Source organism: Lactuca sativa, chromosome 8 (genome assembly GCF_002870075.4).
Source record: "Lactuca sativa cultivar Salinas chromosome 8, Lsat_Salinas_v11, whole genome shotgun sequence".
NCBI classification, from domain to species: domain Eukaryota; kingdom Viridiplantae; phylum Streptophyta; class Magnoliopsida; order Asterales; family Asteraceae; genus Lactuca; species Lactuca sativa.
In genome coordinates, this window is record NC_056630.2 from 290,249,707 (window position 1) to 290,267,862 (window position 18,156).

The 18,156-nt window shown below is 32.4% G+C and overlaps 1 protein-coding gene across 1 annotated transcript; it reads right to left on the reverse strand.

Annotated features, from left to right (window-relative positions):
• Positions 1-312: 312 nt before the first annotated feature.
• LOC111893830 (pentatricopeptide repeat-containing protein At5g12100, mitochondrial) lies at positions 313-3,145 on the reverse strand. The gene has a single exon (XM_023889914.3). The coding sequence runs from the start codon at positions 2,894-2,896 to the stop codon at positions 494-496; it is 2,403 nt and encodes an 800-aa protein (XP_023745682.1). The 5' UTR covers positions 2,897-3,145; the 3' UTR covers positions 313-493.
• Positions 3,146-18,156: the final 15,011 nt, after the last annotated feature.

Sequence of the window (18,156 nt, forward strand, 5' to 3'; positions counted from 1 at the left end):
GAATGAGGAAAATTGCCCTTGTTGGAAATGAATTCCGTCAAAATCCGTATTTGAGAGATGTTATCATTCCTAAGGATGATGCCTAGAAATTAAATTCCACTCTTTCTATTTCTATGAAAAGACAAAACTACCCTTCCATGCCCTATATAATCAAACCAACTAATGTAAAAATTTATCCAAAAACAATGCAACACTCAAGTTGCTATTCAATTCGATACTATCTTTGCAGTCTTTCTAATAGTGCTCTTATTCTAGTTCTCTCATGTTCAAACTGATTTATATATATCATTGTGTTTTATGATTCCATTAACATTCCAAAAACAAATTGAATACAACTTATTTATTAAGCAAAATACATAAAAATGTTTTCAATATAATTCAAATCTCATTGGTATGATGGGTGAATTATTTAAATGATTGGACCTATGTTGCATAATGGTGATGTTAAAGAAATTAAACCGAATTGGAATTCAAGATTTGATTCCATGTTCAATCATTTTAAAGCAGCAGAAAGATCCTTATTTGCATCAGAATAATCATATCCTTTAATACTGATTTCTGAGCATATCACTTCAACTTCATTAAACCTCCCTTCTTCTTTAAGACCAGTAACAAGCTCATTAGCAACACTTACACTTGGCAAGAACCCATTTCCAACCATTTCCCTATACCAAAAATACCCTTCACCAAACTTCTTAATATCACAAAGACCCTTAATCATAACATCATAAGTATCAGCTTTAGGAACTAATCCATTCCCCTTCATTTCATCAACAAGATCCTTCGACTCATCAATCTTTCCCTCCTTTAAGTACACAATAATCAAGCAATTGTAAGCCATTTTATCAGGAACAATTCCCTTATTAATCATCTCATGAAACAATTCAATTGTCTTTTCCACAAAACCATGATCAAAATAGCAACGAATGAGTTCATTATATATCACCCGATCAAGATCCAACTTCATATCTGACATTTCTTTCATGAGTTTCTCCACAAGTATTAACTCATTCTTGCATCCAGTAATTAATGGATGATATGTGTTTATAGTAGGTTTAATTCCACATGATTTCATCTTTTCATGTAACTCTAAACACTTTTGGGTGTCACCCTTTATTGAATAACCAGATATTAAACAATTATATGTAATAACATCACATTTTAGATATCCATTTGTGATTCTTGAAGCAAATTCTTCGGCTTCCTCAACCCTACCCTTTTTGCATAGCCCATTTATGAGTGTATTGTAAGTAACCAAAGATGGAACCACTTTATTTCTACACATTTCATCAAAAATCTTGAAAGCATCTTCTATCTTTCCTGTATTACAATACCCATTAATAAGCATGTTATATGTATTTGTGTTTGGGAAAATACCTCTACCTATCATATCTTTGAACACCACTTCAGCTTCCATAAGTCTTCCATCTTTACACAATTGGTTCATTAGAGATCCATAAGTTACAGCATTTGGTTTTAAGCCATTAGTTTCCATTTCTTCAAGAATCTTGAAACATTTATCAAACTTTAAGTTTCGTCCAAACCCATCGATTAGTATGTTGTAGGTTACAACATCTGGTGAAGAACCCATTTCTGGCATCTTTTTTATCAATTCTTCTGCTTTTAAAAGATTACCAGATTGACAATACTTGTTGATTATTGGATTGAAGGTGAAGGAGTTTGGTGTTAAGCCATTGGATTTCATTTTTTCAATTGACAAAAGGGCAATTTCTGTGTTACCTTCCCTGCAATGACCATCAATGATTGTATTGAAGATTACCTGTGTTGGAACAAGTCCATTCTCCATTAAATTTACCAAAATCTCCTCAGCTTTGTTGGTTTTCCCTCCCTTGCATAACACATTTAACAAAACACTGCAAGTGTATTCATTTATATGAATGCCATTTTTGTCTATCTGTTCGTGTAATGAAATGCAAGCATCTATATCACCAGATCTTGAAAACCCATCAAACATTAAGCTGTAAGTGAACCCATCGGGAACAAAGCCATGGATTTTCATGTCTTCAAAGACCTTTTTTGCCTCATCCATCTTCTTCCCTTTACAGAGACCACTGAGTAGTGTATTAAATGTAACAAGATTTGGCCCCACATTACAAGCCTTCATCTTTTCACGAACCCTATATGCTTCGTCTAAATTCCCCACTTTGCAATATCCATCGATCATTGTGTTATATGTAACCCTATCAGGAACTACATCTCTCTCAAGCATTTCATCAAACAGCTTTCGTGCATCCATCAATCGCTTCTGTTTACACAGCCCACCGATCAAAACATTATACACAAACGTACTCACATTCATTCTGCCGGTATTCTTCATGCAATCCATCAAATCCATACCCCGTCGCAGGTCTCCCATCTTCACTGCTGATTGCACAGCTTTCCCGAAGGTAAACTTATCCACCCTGATACCCGAACTAATAACATGATCAAACAATTCCAACACTTTACTGTACTGACCAGATGAAACCAAACACTCCAGGAGTAAGTTAAATGAAGCAATGGAAGGGAAAACACCATCTTTCCTGATTAACGTGTACAAGTCCATGGCTTCATTTGGGAAGTTTGCTTCTGCACAAACCGATAAAATCAAGCTTGAAAAAACTTTGGGTTTTTCCATATACTGAGTGTAGATATCAGAAGGTGAAGTGAAGATGGACTTGGAAGTAATTAGGGATTTGATAAGATTTTTGGCTGTTTGGGTTTGGCCTTGCTGCAGAAGTGTGTGAAGATTTCTGAGTTGTTCATGTGGATCATTGGTGACTGCAATACCATTGTTTTGGGAGTTTGAAGAGAAGAACTTAGGATTCGAGATTGAAGAGGGAGAAGAAAGTGTTGTTGTGAGCTTGGGAAGGAATGGTAGCCTTCCTTTCGCCATTGCTACTCTCCTTGGGGTAGCGACTGAATTTGATCATACGAAGATGAAGCAACTCAACAGACAGAAGAAGATGTTAGTTGAGCAAAAGAAGACGACGACCAAATCGCTGCCCTACTCGATGGGTTTCGCGGATTCCGGTAGAATCCGAATTGGAATGGATGATTCTTCCGATACGTATTTGACATTCGGGTCGGAGCAAGGTTCTAAACAGGATTTAGGTGTGGTTTTGACAGGCACGGTCAAGCCTTAAGAGGAGTTATGAATCACAGTTTTATAGTTTTATAGTAAAAAAAAGACAAAATTGCAAAAATGGTCACTATGGTTTGTCACTTTCTATGGGTAAGGTCCAAAAAAAGTTTATCAGCAAAAAATGTCCTTATTTGATTATTTTGTTGCGGTTTTTGTTCGAACCTTGTTTAACAACATGCTGTTATCTTTTGGCAAATGACAGATTTACCCCTGGGACCATTTGTGCAGTTTTATCTTTTTACCAAACTACAAGGACCAATTATGTAATTTTTTTTTATTTTATTGAATTATTATATATTAATTATTTTAGTTATTTTTTTCTTTTTAATTTTTTTCTTGTTGTATTATTTTTTATTGGATTATTATATATTAATAAATATTATTTTTAATCTATTATATTTATATATTAATAAATATTAATTTTTTATTATTAAATTTTTTAATTATTTTTTTGAATTTCTTCTTTATTGCATTAATTCTTTTTATTGGATTATTATATATTAATAAATATTATTTTTAACATATAATATTTATCTATTAGTAAGTGTTAGTTTTTTAGATTATTAAACTCATTTAATTAATTTTTTTTTAAATTTTTTTTATTTTGTTAATCTTTGATTGGATTATTATATATTAATAAATATTATTTTTAATATATTATAATTATATATTAATAAATATTACTTTATTATTATTATTTTTCAATTGATCTTTTTTAAAATTTCTTCTTTATTGTATTAGTTCTTTTTTATTGGATTATTATATATTAATAAATATTATTTTTAACATATAATATTTATCTATTAGTAAGTGTTGCTTTATTGGATTATTAATTTAATTTAATTAATTTTTTTTTATTTTTTTATTGCATTAGTTCTTTTTATTGGATTATTAAGATAAATCTATTATTTTTATTTATAATAAATAATATTTATTTAATTGTTTTTATTTTATTTTAATTTCTTTCTTTATTGTTTTAATTAAAAACACCGAACACTCCGAGTCAGATCATCCATTCGTTGCATTTTACCACCTTGCGTCGTCGTATCATCTCGTTGGAAACAATCGATCATCGACTACAGTCGACCATTCTCGATGAAAACTACACCAGTTGACTACCCACATAATATAAAATAAACCCTAGAAAACATACTTCCTCCATCCGACCATTCATTACAGATACCACCATCGATGACGACAATGTTAGGTCGAGGGTTTTCAAACCACCATAGCCACTATAGGTGGTGACAAAGTTGTAAAACTCGTTATTCGATACTCGTTCGGCCGACCGCCGAGTAGCAAATACTCAGATTTGGTAATTCATGTAGAAATATTTTTAGGGAAATTACATATGTCAAAATCATAAGTTTATTTAAACAAATAACAAATTTAGATATATGTGAATACACAAAAAATAAAATACACACGATAATCTCACTTCATGAATAATTACTAAACTTATATATTTATATATATAGTAACAGAGTTGGAGACGACCTAATAATGGTTTGTTATGACTGAGTGATGGCGGTTGTGTTGTCCAAAATATGTTATCTTCCAAATATTTAAAATAAATTAGAGAATGTGGGGTGGGTATGACTTTTTGGTATTTTTATTTGAAACAATAAAGAAAGAAATTAAAAAAAATAAAAACAATTAAAAATATTATTTATTATAAATAAAAATAATAAATTTAAATTAATAATCTAATAAAAAGAACTAATGCAATAAAAAAATTTTAAAAAATTAATTAAATAAAATTAATAATCCAATAAAGTAACACTTACTAACAGATAAATATTATATGCTAAAAATAATATTTGTTTAATATATAATAATACAATAAAAAAGAATTAATGCAAAAAAGAAGAAATTAAAAAAATAAATTAAAAAATTAATAATAAAAAAATATAATATTTATTAATATATAAATATAATATATTAAAAATAATATTTATTAATATATAATAATCCAATCAAAACAAATAACAAAATAAAAAAAATTTAAATATTAATTAAATGAATTTATTAATCTAATAAAGTAACACTTACTAATAGATAAATATAATATTATATGTTAAAATAATATTTATTAATATATAATAATCCAACAAAAAATAATTAATGCAATAAAAAAGAAATTCAAAAAAAATTATTAATAAAAAAAGTAATATTTATTAATATATAAATATAATATATTAAAAACAATATTTAGTAATATATAATAAATCAATAAAAAAAATAATACAATAAGTAAAAAAGTTAAAAAGAAAAAAGTAATTCAATTATTTAATATTTCAATAAAATGAAAAAGAATAGTTGCATAATTAGTCCTTGGAGTTTGGTAAAAAGGTAAAAAGTGCAGAAATAGTCCCAGGGGTAAATTCATCATTTTCCAAAAGTTAACAACTATGCTGTTAAACTTAACGAAGTAAGGACCAAAACCACAACAAAACCATCGATTAGGGACCTTTTTTGCTAATAAACTATTTTTTGGACCTTACCCACAGAAATTGACAAACCACAGGGACCATTTTTGCAATTTTGTCTAAAAAACAAATTTCTAATATCAAATATATTAAATTTCTAATTTTAAAAAATTTAACAAAAACTCAATCTTTGCATGTTTGATAGGCAAAAAAAGAAACTCGTGCCTTGAAAAAAACTTGTATCTAACCATACTTTTTGTACGTCACACTCACGCCTAACAAAGAAGTCTTGCATGTTTTCGGAACACCTCCCTCACGTCTCGACGTTATGACACATCTTGGTGCCGCTATGACATGTTGTTTAGAATACTAGGTATGGTAGGAATAGGACTACCAGATAATTCAAATGAATTGTCTTTATTTGTATTAAAAATATAAAATTATATCTTTTGTAAATAATTAAAACACATTGTCAATTATATACTATAATTATATTGATTAAACTAGCTTATTGACATATCCTTAACAAAATATGTTGAGTTTTAGTTCATAAATAATTTCATAAACAATAAAAATATGGCAACGGAAGACTTTGATTTTTGAAATAATATAAACATTTTTATACCTACCAGGATCTTCTTGCAAGTTTTAAAAAGATTAAAACACCAAGGTGAAGAAATAAAAACCTTTATAGTTATTTGGGTCATCTTGGGAGGTTTGGAAGTTGATGAAGAATGTGGAACCTTTGAGACACCAAGTATGGTTCAAAGAGAGCAAAATGCAAGCATCAAATCTTCAAAGTGCAAGACTAGAGAAGATATGGAGAGGGAGGGAGAAACTCTCGGCCATAGCAAGAGAGAATGGGGCAAGAACTTCAAGAGTGGAAGCCTCGTATTAATAGTGCCAAAAATAGAAGTTATTAACCATTGGTTCCTTCAACTTTAGACAAACTTGTCTCCATGTCATAAGTGTGTTTCCCATGCCTTTAAAGCATGATTAAACAAGTCATACACTTCTTCTTTTTATGTAAATCTCGAAATTTTCATAAAGAAGAAGAGTTTGTTTATATTTTATAAACTCAATGTTTATAAGATATAAACTTTGACTTTTCATAAAAGACAAAAAGCTTAACTAGTCCAAAATATTGTACATGACTTAATAAACCATACCATATGATATATTATGTTACTTGCTAATGAAAATTATTATTTCCATTAAATAAATAATTTCCAATTTAATTATAAGAGTTTTATGAATATTTATTAAAATCAATTTCTAATAAATAATCAATTGTATCACATTGTTGTTAGTGTGACCCATTAGTGTCATATGTTATTTAGCAATATCATTTTAATATGACTCTTGAGCATACTAGATCTTTCACTCTCCCACTTGCACAAGACTCATATTAGACTGATATAGACAGTTGTGAACGTCTAGCAACATTTCACTGCCCCTAAGACCATACGACTGTTTGTGCCATTCTCTCAACACCCAATTCCCAAAAAGCTCAAAGCTACAATTGGTGTATAAGGTAAGTTTATCAATTATCCCTTTACTACAGACATCATGTTGAACATGAGATTTGAATCGTGATTAATCTCATTTGTTGTTCAACTTTTGGTAAGGCGCCTTAGATGTCTAACTCTCAACACATAAGAGGAACAAATCTCATCTTGACTATATAATCCTCTTGCATAGTTCACACCATACCTGAAAAAGGCTTTTATAACTGCCCGGTTAAGGAACAACATTTGACCATTATCAAAGCATAGTACTCCCTACACTTAAGTTCCACTATGTATCTCAGGTATTAAGGATACAAAGATAGTACCTTGTAATCAAGTATCATTAATGATAGCGATCCATGAGATGATCTTGATGCGGGTCAGTTCAATACTAGTTCTCTGACAAGTACCTATGAAACTTGGTTACAACCACTTGCCTACTTTCATCTAGTGAGAGTCAACCGATCCAATTCATATTAGTCTTACTTTATAATTGCTCCCATAATTATAATCGACTATGAACTTTTAGAATAATAGTATTATTCATGGATTAAGCATGTTAATATAGAACACAACAAGTATTAATGTGATGACTATATCACAATATATCATAACATTATCTAATAATTGTTGTTATAATGTTCCAATATCCAAATACTAAATCCAAATCAAAAATCCATTTCTATAATAATAAAGTCTTATAGCTGAAGTGTGATAATTCATACTTAACTCAAAAGAATGACTTTATTAATGGATTTGGCAACATTTAATTTGTGTGAATTCTGTGAATACTATCATCTCCATACTTAAACTTACTCTAAGTATAGTTAAATTTCTTGGAGAATATGATTGGTGTTCTTTCGTGACACAGGGTCTCTTAGCTTAATTAAGTATACTCTCAAAGTCACAAAGATTTCTATGTGATCCTTGAATGGCAGAAATCAACATAGTTTTTCAATAATCTCATTCATCCAATCATATTTGAATTCAACTTCTAAAGTAGTGTATTCTTATTTTGTAGTAGATTGTGTCATTATTTTTGCTTGGACCTTATTCCAACAAAACTTATCCTTCATTCCATAATGAAGTAAAAATCCAATTATAATTCATAATTATTTGTATCTATGTAGAAATTAACATCTTGTGTAGCTCTTTCCATAAAGATCCTTTCTAAACTGATTGTCTCATATACATTCTCTTAGCTCTTTTAAAGTACTCTTAGAATGTTTCATAGTCATCGAGTGACTTAGCCATGTATTGAATTGGTATCCTATGATATGCTACATGTCCTATGCATAATATGGCGTAAATGAAGAATTTATTTGTCAAGAAAATAGAATATAAATCATCTCATCTAGTTCAAACCTATGAGCTTGATCCCTTCAAGATATTTCCAATATATGTATAAGGACATGAAACTTTTAACATTCATTTTATCTATCCCTTATAGATTTTACATTCCAAGAATGTATCTTCTCCTTCCTAAGTCTTTCATTTTAGAAACACTTTCCGAGTCAAGGTGAAGATGACCTTGCTTAGTCAGAATGTGATTTCAAATGATTAAGTATGTCTCATTCATACAAGATTAGGAATCTCACTATGCTCCCACTAGTTCTTAGTAAGCACACATGTTCTATTTGTTTTGATATAAAACACACCTTGTGGTTTTACATGAAATGATGATTATAACATTGAGATGTTTGCTTTATATCCAAAAGTGGTTCTCAAGCTCTACACATTTTGTTAGGATAACTCTGATTAAGAAAACCTCCAGGCTAATCTATATAGATATCTTCTAGTAGATTTCTATTAAGAAAAACGGTCTTTCTTGAAATCTATTTGCTATATCTCATATTAAGAATATGAATTTATAGTAAATAATATCCTGGTTGATCTAATTTGTCACACCCCCAAACCGAGGATGGCAGAAATGTCCGGGGGTGAAGGACTTCATGTATAGTATCATAACAACAATTATAATAGTGCTCAAAGTATAGACAACCAACATAAATATAATTGAAAAAGTTACATCATAGTATATGTTTACATGTTTCCGAATCAATTACATTATGTTGACAAAAAGAAATGAAATGTTTGATGCCTTAGCGTTCCATCCTCAAAAGCGACCGATTACCTGTTTATTTATTCCCTGAGAATACAAGTGGTTTTGAAAAAATTGTCAACAATTAAGTTGGTGACATCATAAGCTTTTGAAAGTGATACAAAAATCCTCTTCTTGTAAAAGTGATGTTTGTTCGAGAAAAATCCAATATTTTCCTTATGTAATGCATTGTAGTCTTAAAAGTCAAGACCGAAGTGTATAAGTATTTTACCATACTTAAAGAAATTTATGCAAATTTAAATCGACATAAACTCGTTAAATTTAGAAGTAAAACTCGTAAATCTTATGTTTTGTTAATACCCCATGTGAGTTATTATAATCATACTATGACTCAGACGGCCTCATAATACGACGTTCTTCAGGCGTCGCAAGTTAAATGACACTTGTCACCCCAGACCTGCCGGTCTAGCTGTTGCATGCAGCTCATGTGTGGGTTTGTCAGACCCAATATAGATCTATACACAACTATCACGTTCTCCCTACAAGAGACTCTGGTTACAATTTACAGGACTTTTGATTTCATTACTTTGGATGTAACGCGAAGCGAATGTCTCACAAATTTATTCATTAACTGATTTACGTAAACTAAGTTGAAAATCTTTGGTAATGAGTTTGAAATATAACTGAAACATAAAATATACATATTATAGTTTAACATAACTGTTTGTAATGTATATGAAACATAAACTATACCTATTATAGTTTATTCAAAACGTTTGTAATGCAAATGAACCCCATTTTATGTGAGTCGAATGTATAGGAAAAACCAGTGGCGAATCTAGGATTCACATTCACGTGTGTCCCGTTTAAATGATATCATAAAATAAACATATCAAAAAAATTTGGTTATCGGGTCGGTTTGTCGGTAATATCATCTTAGCCAATTATTTATTAACTTTATCTAACAAATGTCAAAATTATTTAAAATACTCATAACATTTTTACAATTGTTCACAACATGTTGTCAAATTAAAAAAAAAATCTATAAAAATATCAATGTTAATATTATCTAACACATCTTTCTCAATATACGACACTAGACAATCATTTATAAATCAAATCTCGTATGTTTCGATAATGTTTGTTGTTAATTACCATTTCAATGTTAATTATCATAATCACGAGATAAAGTCTCTACTTTTCCTTTTTTTTTTTTTAAATAAAACGTTAGCATTATACCTAAACTAATAACAAACACAGTTATAATCTAAATAAATCATAAAAAAACAAATAAATCCAATACTATATTTTATAGAGCTATATATCTATAATATAAATAAAGCGTCAGGACAAATAATATGTACTAGTATAACAAATGAAATAGGAAAGTAAATTAATTGATAGTTATAAGTGTTTAAACAAATAACAAGACATATAATTCCTGGCATAAAGATACAAAAGTAAGGCTAGTTTTCTTTTTAAAGGTTTAGACTATAACTTTTCTAGGTTTTAGGTACCCTATGACTTTTCATCTAATTGCTTTACACCATAAACTATACGACCACCACTATGCAAATGCAATCTAACCTTAACTCTAAAGGGAGAAAGACTTACCCAAATATAAACTGAATGAGGGGGAAGCAGCGTAGGTTGCTGGTTGAAACGACGGCAAACGGTGGTCTAATCCATTCAGATGACTGCAGAGATGATATCTGATGTGAGTGGAGATGAGGAGTTGGGAAACGACCAGTGCTCCAAAACATTCACCCAAAGAACTGTTGAAGACAACTTGCAATCGTCATAGGTACGACATGGAAGAAGTTGTCACACCCCAAAACTGAGAACGACGGAAACGTTCAGGGGTGGAGGACGTCATGTACAGTATCACAACAATGCAAAGTAGTAAACAAGCAACAACATCATCCATTGCATTAAAAGTAAATATTTAATACATGTGTGTTCTTTAATAGTAATTAGACACCAAAATACGTAATCAAAATAAAATACGAGTCTTGTCTGTGCTCCGTCTTCTCAAAACCTGGCCATCGTTCCTGTCTACTGGTGACCTGAGAATACAAGTTATTTTGAAAGCGAGTATCAGCGTAAAGCTGGTGAATTCATAATTATTTAAGTGTCATTGCCTTGTTTTGGAAAGCTGTTATGAATGTCACGTAAATCTTTGAATGAAACAGTTGATATAAGTATGAAAACCCTAGAAAATCCCATATTTCCTACTAGTATAAAATGTAGTCTTCTACCAAGACCTGAATGTTTTGCTATAACAATGATAGTTTTTCCTTCTTTTTGACTATTACTAACAGTACTTAGTCTAACTCATCGTTTATGTGAATATATCACAAAATAAAGTAATAGGAAACATATAATCATGTAGGTGTTATCCTTTTGCATTAGGATCAACTCGACATCACGACTGCCGAAAGGTATAACCTTGAACATCCGTAGATTGTTCATTTTCCTCTGTAGCTGGCAACAGGTTTAAGGAATGGTTAGTCCCATAAAGTACTCCTAATATAAGTATTAACCGTAGGCATCCGTAGATGTTCATTACCTCTGTTGCTAACAGGTGGGTTCCGGAATGGTTAGTCCCGTACATCTATCCTTTTGAACTAGGATAGACAGAACAATTTACACATAATGTACTAGTAAATCATCCTAGTGAATCTAGGTACAAGTATCCATGTAAGTGTATACAAATAAATGTATATATGTAAATGTATTCATGTAAGCGTATCGATGTAGACGTATTCATGTAATATGTAATGTATAATATAGACTCATGAATGAACTGACTCTGGTGTAATTCCTTGTAATAGCAATAATGTTTTGTATCTCCTAACTATACCTATAATAGTTAACTGGAAGGTAATTGATTGTCCAACCAGGTTTATACACCCTTGTTACACAAGAGTGTGGGAAAACTGAATGAAGGATGAAAACTATAACATCAATACATATATAAGAACATAAGTGTATAGATATAGTTTTGTTTAAGAAGGTAAAAATGGTTTTGTAAGACATCTAAGGGTTTTGAACAATAATTAACAATGACTTGATGTCATTTTAATAAACATTTCAAACGTAATACTTTTGCTACCAAGGTATTTTTAAGATAGAAAACCATTTCATGCATCACATTTTGAAGTATGTGAAATCTGCTGGATGAAAACACAGTTATAAATACATATGAGTGATTTAATAACATGTTGTTTTCTACTTGTATTCCCCCCCTCCTCCCCCCCCCCCCCCCGTTAAAGCATTTAAATGATTGATTAAGGGGTATGAAATCACCTAAAGATGGTGGTTTGGATGAACTGAACGATGTAGGATTGTTAGGTGTCAAGTGAGGACTTGTACACGCACTATGATCCTAATGAACATGTAATCACACATATATGCACCCAATTAGTCTTAAATACTAATTGAAAATGTTAAGACATACTAGAACATGATAAACACTTTATATAAGTGTTATAAGCCCTAAGGATTGCATCTAAGTTGTTGTAGGACAAGGCTAGTGGGTTTAGGGTTCCAAAGGACCCTATCCTTGAGTTTACTCTCCAAGAACCAACATACAAGGCGTTTACGGTTGTAAACCCTTGAGTTTACGGCCGTAAGCTCCTAGGCCTTATGTTATTTGGTGTTTTGAAGTTCTAAGTGTTCCCTAGAAGCATTCCTACATGGTGGTTTAGTTCGTGGAAGAGATTAGGGCACCTTTCAACTCCTTTGAGGAGCTTACGGCCCTGAGACCATTTTCCTTAGAGATTACGGCCGTAATCTCTCATGGGGATGGGTTTTTGGTGATTCCAAGTCCCTAAATTAACTAGGAACTAATCTTAGCTAGTGTCCAAGGCTTTTGGAGGTTGTAAAGCACCTTTTGGCCCCTTTGTTTGGAGTTCACGGTCCAAGAACTTCTTGGGCCGTGAACACCTTACTCTTGGTGTTTTTGGGTGATTTCTAGTCCTATACACACTAAGAGACAAGCCTAATATACTTTCATTGCATAAGGAAAGGACTAGGCACCATTTGTCCTTTATAAAAGGGTTTACGGTCCAAGATGTTCTTGGGCGGTAAACTCTTAAATCTTGTTGTTTTGACATGTAATCTAGGTTATTAAGCACTTAATAAGCTATATTATACAACTAGATAGATGTACTCACATTTTGGAACGAAGGTCCGAAGATCCTTGAGAGAGAATTCGGCTTTTCTCTAGTTGGAAATGTAACTAATGACTAAATATGGTTCAGAATCCTATATATAGTCTTGGGATTTTTGGCATAAAATATTTTATTCACGCAATGAACTCTAATATCATAGAGTTTTGGAATAACAGAGTTGCACAAAACCCTAGTGCGTCCTCTCTCCTGATATCTCTTTGAGAGTAAACCCCGAAATACTCAAACTTATACTGAAAGTCTGAAAATTTACTGCGACTGTTTTGACTTCTATTGAAGTGATATTGTTTGTACATAATAGAATTTCGGGTTGTCACAAAAGTTGTGATCGTCTGCGACACCAAAAAATCAACGGCGACAGAAGGAAGCATTTCCAATTTGGAAGACGAAGTGCTTGGAAGACGAAGGCACTGAAAAATCGTAATTTTTTTTAGGTTTTTTGTTTTTCGACTTTACATGTTTTCTAGTATTTCTACATTTACAATTTAAAGATGACTTAGTTTGAAATATTTATTCTTGTTATATTTTCGAAAAATATATTGTTTACTTAACCAACTCCTAAAATTTTGCTCTTGAATTGTTTTTTTATAAGTATTAAAGGTTAATAACAGATTATGATTGACAAATTTGAAATATCAAAATATTGTTTTATTTTTTCGTTTTTGTTAGCATACCAAAGGGTGTCCTCTTTCTTTTACCAACGGTGTCCTTTAGAGTTTATGATATAACTTATAAATAAATTTCTAAATTTAGGGGTTTCCATGGACACCCTTTATGTCAGTGTAGATTCGTCTCTAGGAAAAACATAACTATGTTTATCATGCCTTGTCTTGTATTATTTGTAATGACAAAGGAGTCTACCAATTAGTGAGTGTTTTCTATTATATAATTATACTACAACGGAAAACACAGGTAAAATATGAAATCATCAAAGAGTAACACTTTTCTCAACACGTTACAAAGTGTGATGAAAGTTGTGAGATGTTAACTTGTTTTTAACATTTCTATACTGTTTTGGAAAAACCACAACAAAATCATACGAAGTCAAAAACTGAATCCGTAAGCTTTGAGAGTTTAAAAAATGTGTCTAGTTTGTTCATAAATATTATTATTATTTTTAGATATCTCTAACTTGTGTGAAAGTGTCCATGTTCACAGACTGGTCCGGATTCGTAGCTACAGTGATAGGAAGTTATGTAAAAATCACCATAAATTGTAGAAAAATCGTATGAACATGTGCAAGTAGTCATTTTAAATGTATAAACATGAAATATATGCACCTAATACAGTTTTGAGAACTAAAAAGTTTAAGATGCTCAAAACAGTTCGTAAATGAACATTAAGTTTTCTGTTGAAAGCTGTTGTTTGAGTTTAGTTATGTTGTTGGTGATTTAACTTGTATTCTCCCCCTAAAACTTGAAGAAAATAGGAAAATTTTGGGGTATGAACTCACCTTGAGTGATTTTAGTGGATGGATGTTGAAGAATGGAAGTGTTCAACTCAAGAACACTAAGAAGATTGCTTGAAGATTCGAAGTTCTAACATATATATGATGAAGTTTGTGTAAGAAATCTATGATTGAAGTAGGAAGAGGTGGAATAATCATATGAAGGGTGATTTTACTTACCAAAGGTAGATGAAGAACTTGAAAATCAGCCTTGAAATCTCGAAATCTTTAGAGAGAGAAGTGAGAGAGAATGGAGTTTGTTCCTTGATGGAGGAGGAGTGAAGTGGGAAGAAAGATGAGGGTTTCCAGCTTTTGTTCAAGAGTATGGATGGAATAATGGTGGGAAAAAGGACAATGATTGACCAGGTATGGGGGAATAGTGGCTGGGTATGGCCCTAGAGTGAGTGTGGGAGGTTGCTTGTGTTCTTGTACAAAGGATAAGTCAACACTCCACCTCAAATATCTCACCCACTAGATTTTATTCCTAGATAAAGATTTCCATAAAAATGTGTTTAAATTATGGAAATATGGGATCTTATATGTTAAAATATAAGTTTGGGTGAAAATCCCACGTTAAAATCACGAAAAATGGGCACAAAACGTGAAAATGGTCAAAAACCGGGAAAATCATGTGAAAATCTGATGTCTGGCCGGAGGTTCGGTTCCTGATGCTTAGAACCGAAAGTAGGAGGGAGCCGAGTGGAGGGCTCGGTCATTGGATAGGAACCGAGAGAGAGGGGTTCGGATGGGAGGTGAGAACCGAGAGGGAGGTTCGGTCGGGTAAGTTCGTAGGCAAAGGGAAGGAGGCGAAGGTGAGATTCGGTTCCTAAAATCTCGGTTCTGACTAGTTCGGTTTCCTTGGGGAGTTTCGGCTCTTACTGTTCCGGCTTTGGATCTTTCCTGCTTCGGTTCCTTAGGGGCTTCGGCTTCTTAGGGGATTCGGCTCCTTAGGGGGCTTCGACTCTAAGAAGCTGTTTTTCGTGTTAACTCTCCGTTTCGCATAGTTTTTGGCTAAGATAAGGGTCGGGATGACTCGGATGACTATAAAAAGTTGAGAGAGACTTTGAGAGAGAATTGGGAGAGATTTCACAAACTTAGAGAGATTTGGGAGAGATTGAGAGTGTCACACTGTGAAAACCGAAGGCGGAAACATTTCCGGGGTTGACTCCACGTTGAGTATCAAATCCAATGTACATAGTAAGTAAAGTAAATCAACCATTACATTATATATATGAAAGTTTTACATTCGTTTCAAAAGCATAAGTTATACAAGTGATACATATCATATATAAACAACACGAAACGAGTCTTCTACGCACTTCTTCTTCACCAAAAGAGATCGTCGGGTACCTGTCTAATGTGAACCTGAGAATACAAGCGGTTTGAAAATCAGCATAAAGCTGGTGAGTTCATAAGCGGTTAGTTTTCTGAAAATGTACGAGTTCCTTTGGTTTCCTGAAAAAGTGTTTATCCAAGAAAATCACATATTTTCTTATGTAAAGTTAGTTTCCAAATCCAATAAGTAAAGTAAATGATGTACAATGAAAACATGATTGTTCTTGTGAATTGTAGTTCAGTTATTTAACTTGTTATACTTTTCTAGTTACGTACTACTGTTACTCAGGAAGAACCCCATGTTCTCCTGACTGTGTGTGTGTGTGAACTATTACCAATTCTGATTATGTTCAGTGTTCTCCCCAGGAAAACCCCATGTTTTCCTGACTGTGTGTGTACTGTTACCAATCCTATGTGTACTAACTGTTACCGATTCCGAATATGTTCAATGTTATCCCCAGGAAAACCCCATGTTTTCCTGAATGTGTGTATGTGTGTGCCTGTCATCCTTGAACGTACATTAGTTTTATTACAAACATAAAACTAATAAATACTCGTAAAGTGTTAATAATCCTGATTGCGAGTCCTTAACCATACTCAGACTAGATATGACTCGGACCAGGTCCAGTATCCTTTTTATGACTTTCGTCACTCTTGAACCTTTCGGTTCGGCTGTAGCTAGCAACCAGGTGTGGGATTGTCAGTCCCGTATAGATCTATACACTCAAGCCACGCTCTCCTATGTTCGGAGATTCTGGTTACAGGGGCAGTCCTCCACTATCTCGTGCCAAGGAAGTGTTACAAGGAGGTGTCTCCAATCTTTAAGATTACTCTTTACTTCTCGCCTATGGAAATAGTATCTACGACTAACTAAGTTCTAACGTGCCTGTCCTTTACACTCGAGCCTAGGTGTTTTATTAAGGACATTACACTCGAGCCTAGGTGTTATCTAAATGATGACTGTCCTTTACACTCGAGCCTAGGTGTTTTATTAAGGACATTACGGTTGTTCTAAGTTATTTAATGATTACTTGTCCTTTACACTCGATCCTAGGTGTTTTATTAAGGACGTTACAATTGATATATGTGTTATCTTATGGTGATTGTCCTTTACACTCGATCCTAGGCGTATTATTAAGGACATTACAATTGATTTGTGTGTTACGATGGTATTTATCTATCACACTTGAGCCTAGGTGTATTGTTAAGGACATATAGATGTTTTATGTTTTCTGATGGTGTCTGTATTTTACACTCGAACCTTAGTGTTTTATTACAGACATTACAATGGTTTATGTGTTCCATCAGTTTAAATGTGAACAATCAAATATAAAGTATACAACACATCAATGTATAATAAGAATTGAAAATCGGGTTAAAACAAATAACTCTGCAAGTTAAAACAGTTTGTTAAAAAGTTTTCAATTTTCAAAAATGTACAATTATGAAACCATTTAACAGAATTCATGTGTTTAAGTACAAAATATTCTTGTACTTTTGCTTGTATTCCCCCCCTGAAAACATTGAAAAACCATTGAAAAAGGGTAGGGGTATGAACTCACCGGACGCGGAAGTGTGTCGATTTTGGATGCTAAACGTCGAATCAAGGCCTGATAACACACGAGGTTCCTATGTATCATGAAATGGCATACAAATATATCTAATTAGATTCATAAACTCTAATTAGATACGAAGTCACACTCCAACGAACGAAAACACCTCAAAACGGGTGTTTGGAGTGACCCGGGTGACATCTACGGACGGGAATTGAAGCGAGGGACTTGGGATTTGAGTTTACTCCCCAAGAGTAAACTTCCTAATGAGTTTACAACCTTAAACAACACTCACACATGAGTTCACGACCGTGAACTCATGTAGGCATGGGTAATGGATCCTAAATGGCCAATATCACTTGGGAAGGGTTGGAACAATTTTTCCTAAGGCTTGGGGTTAATTTAAAACATCAAATAACAACACTTAGGGGAGTTTATGGCCGTAAACTCTCATACCCCCATGAATAAGTGTTTTTAATGTCTC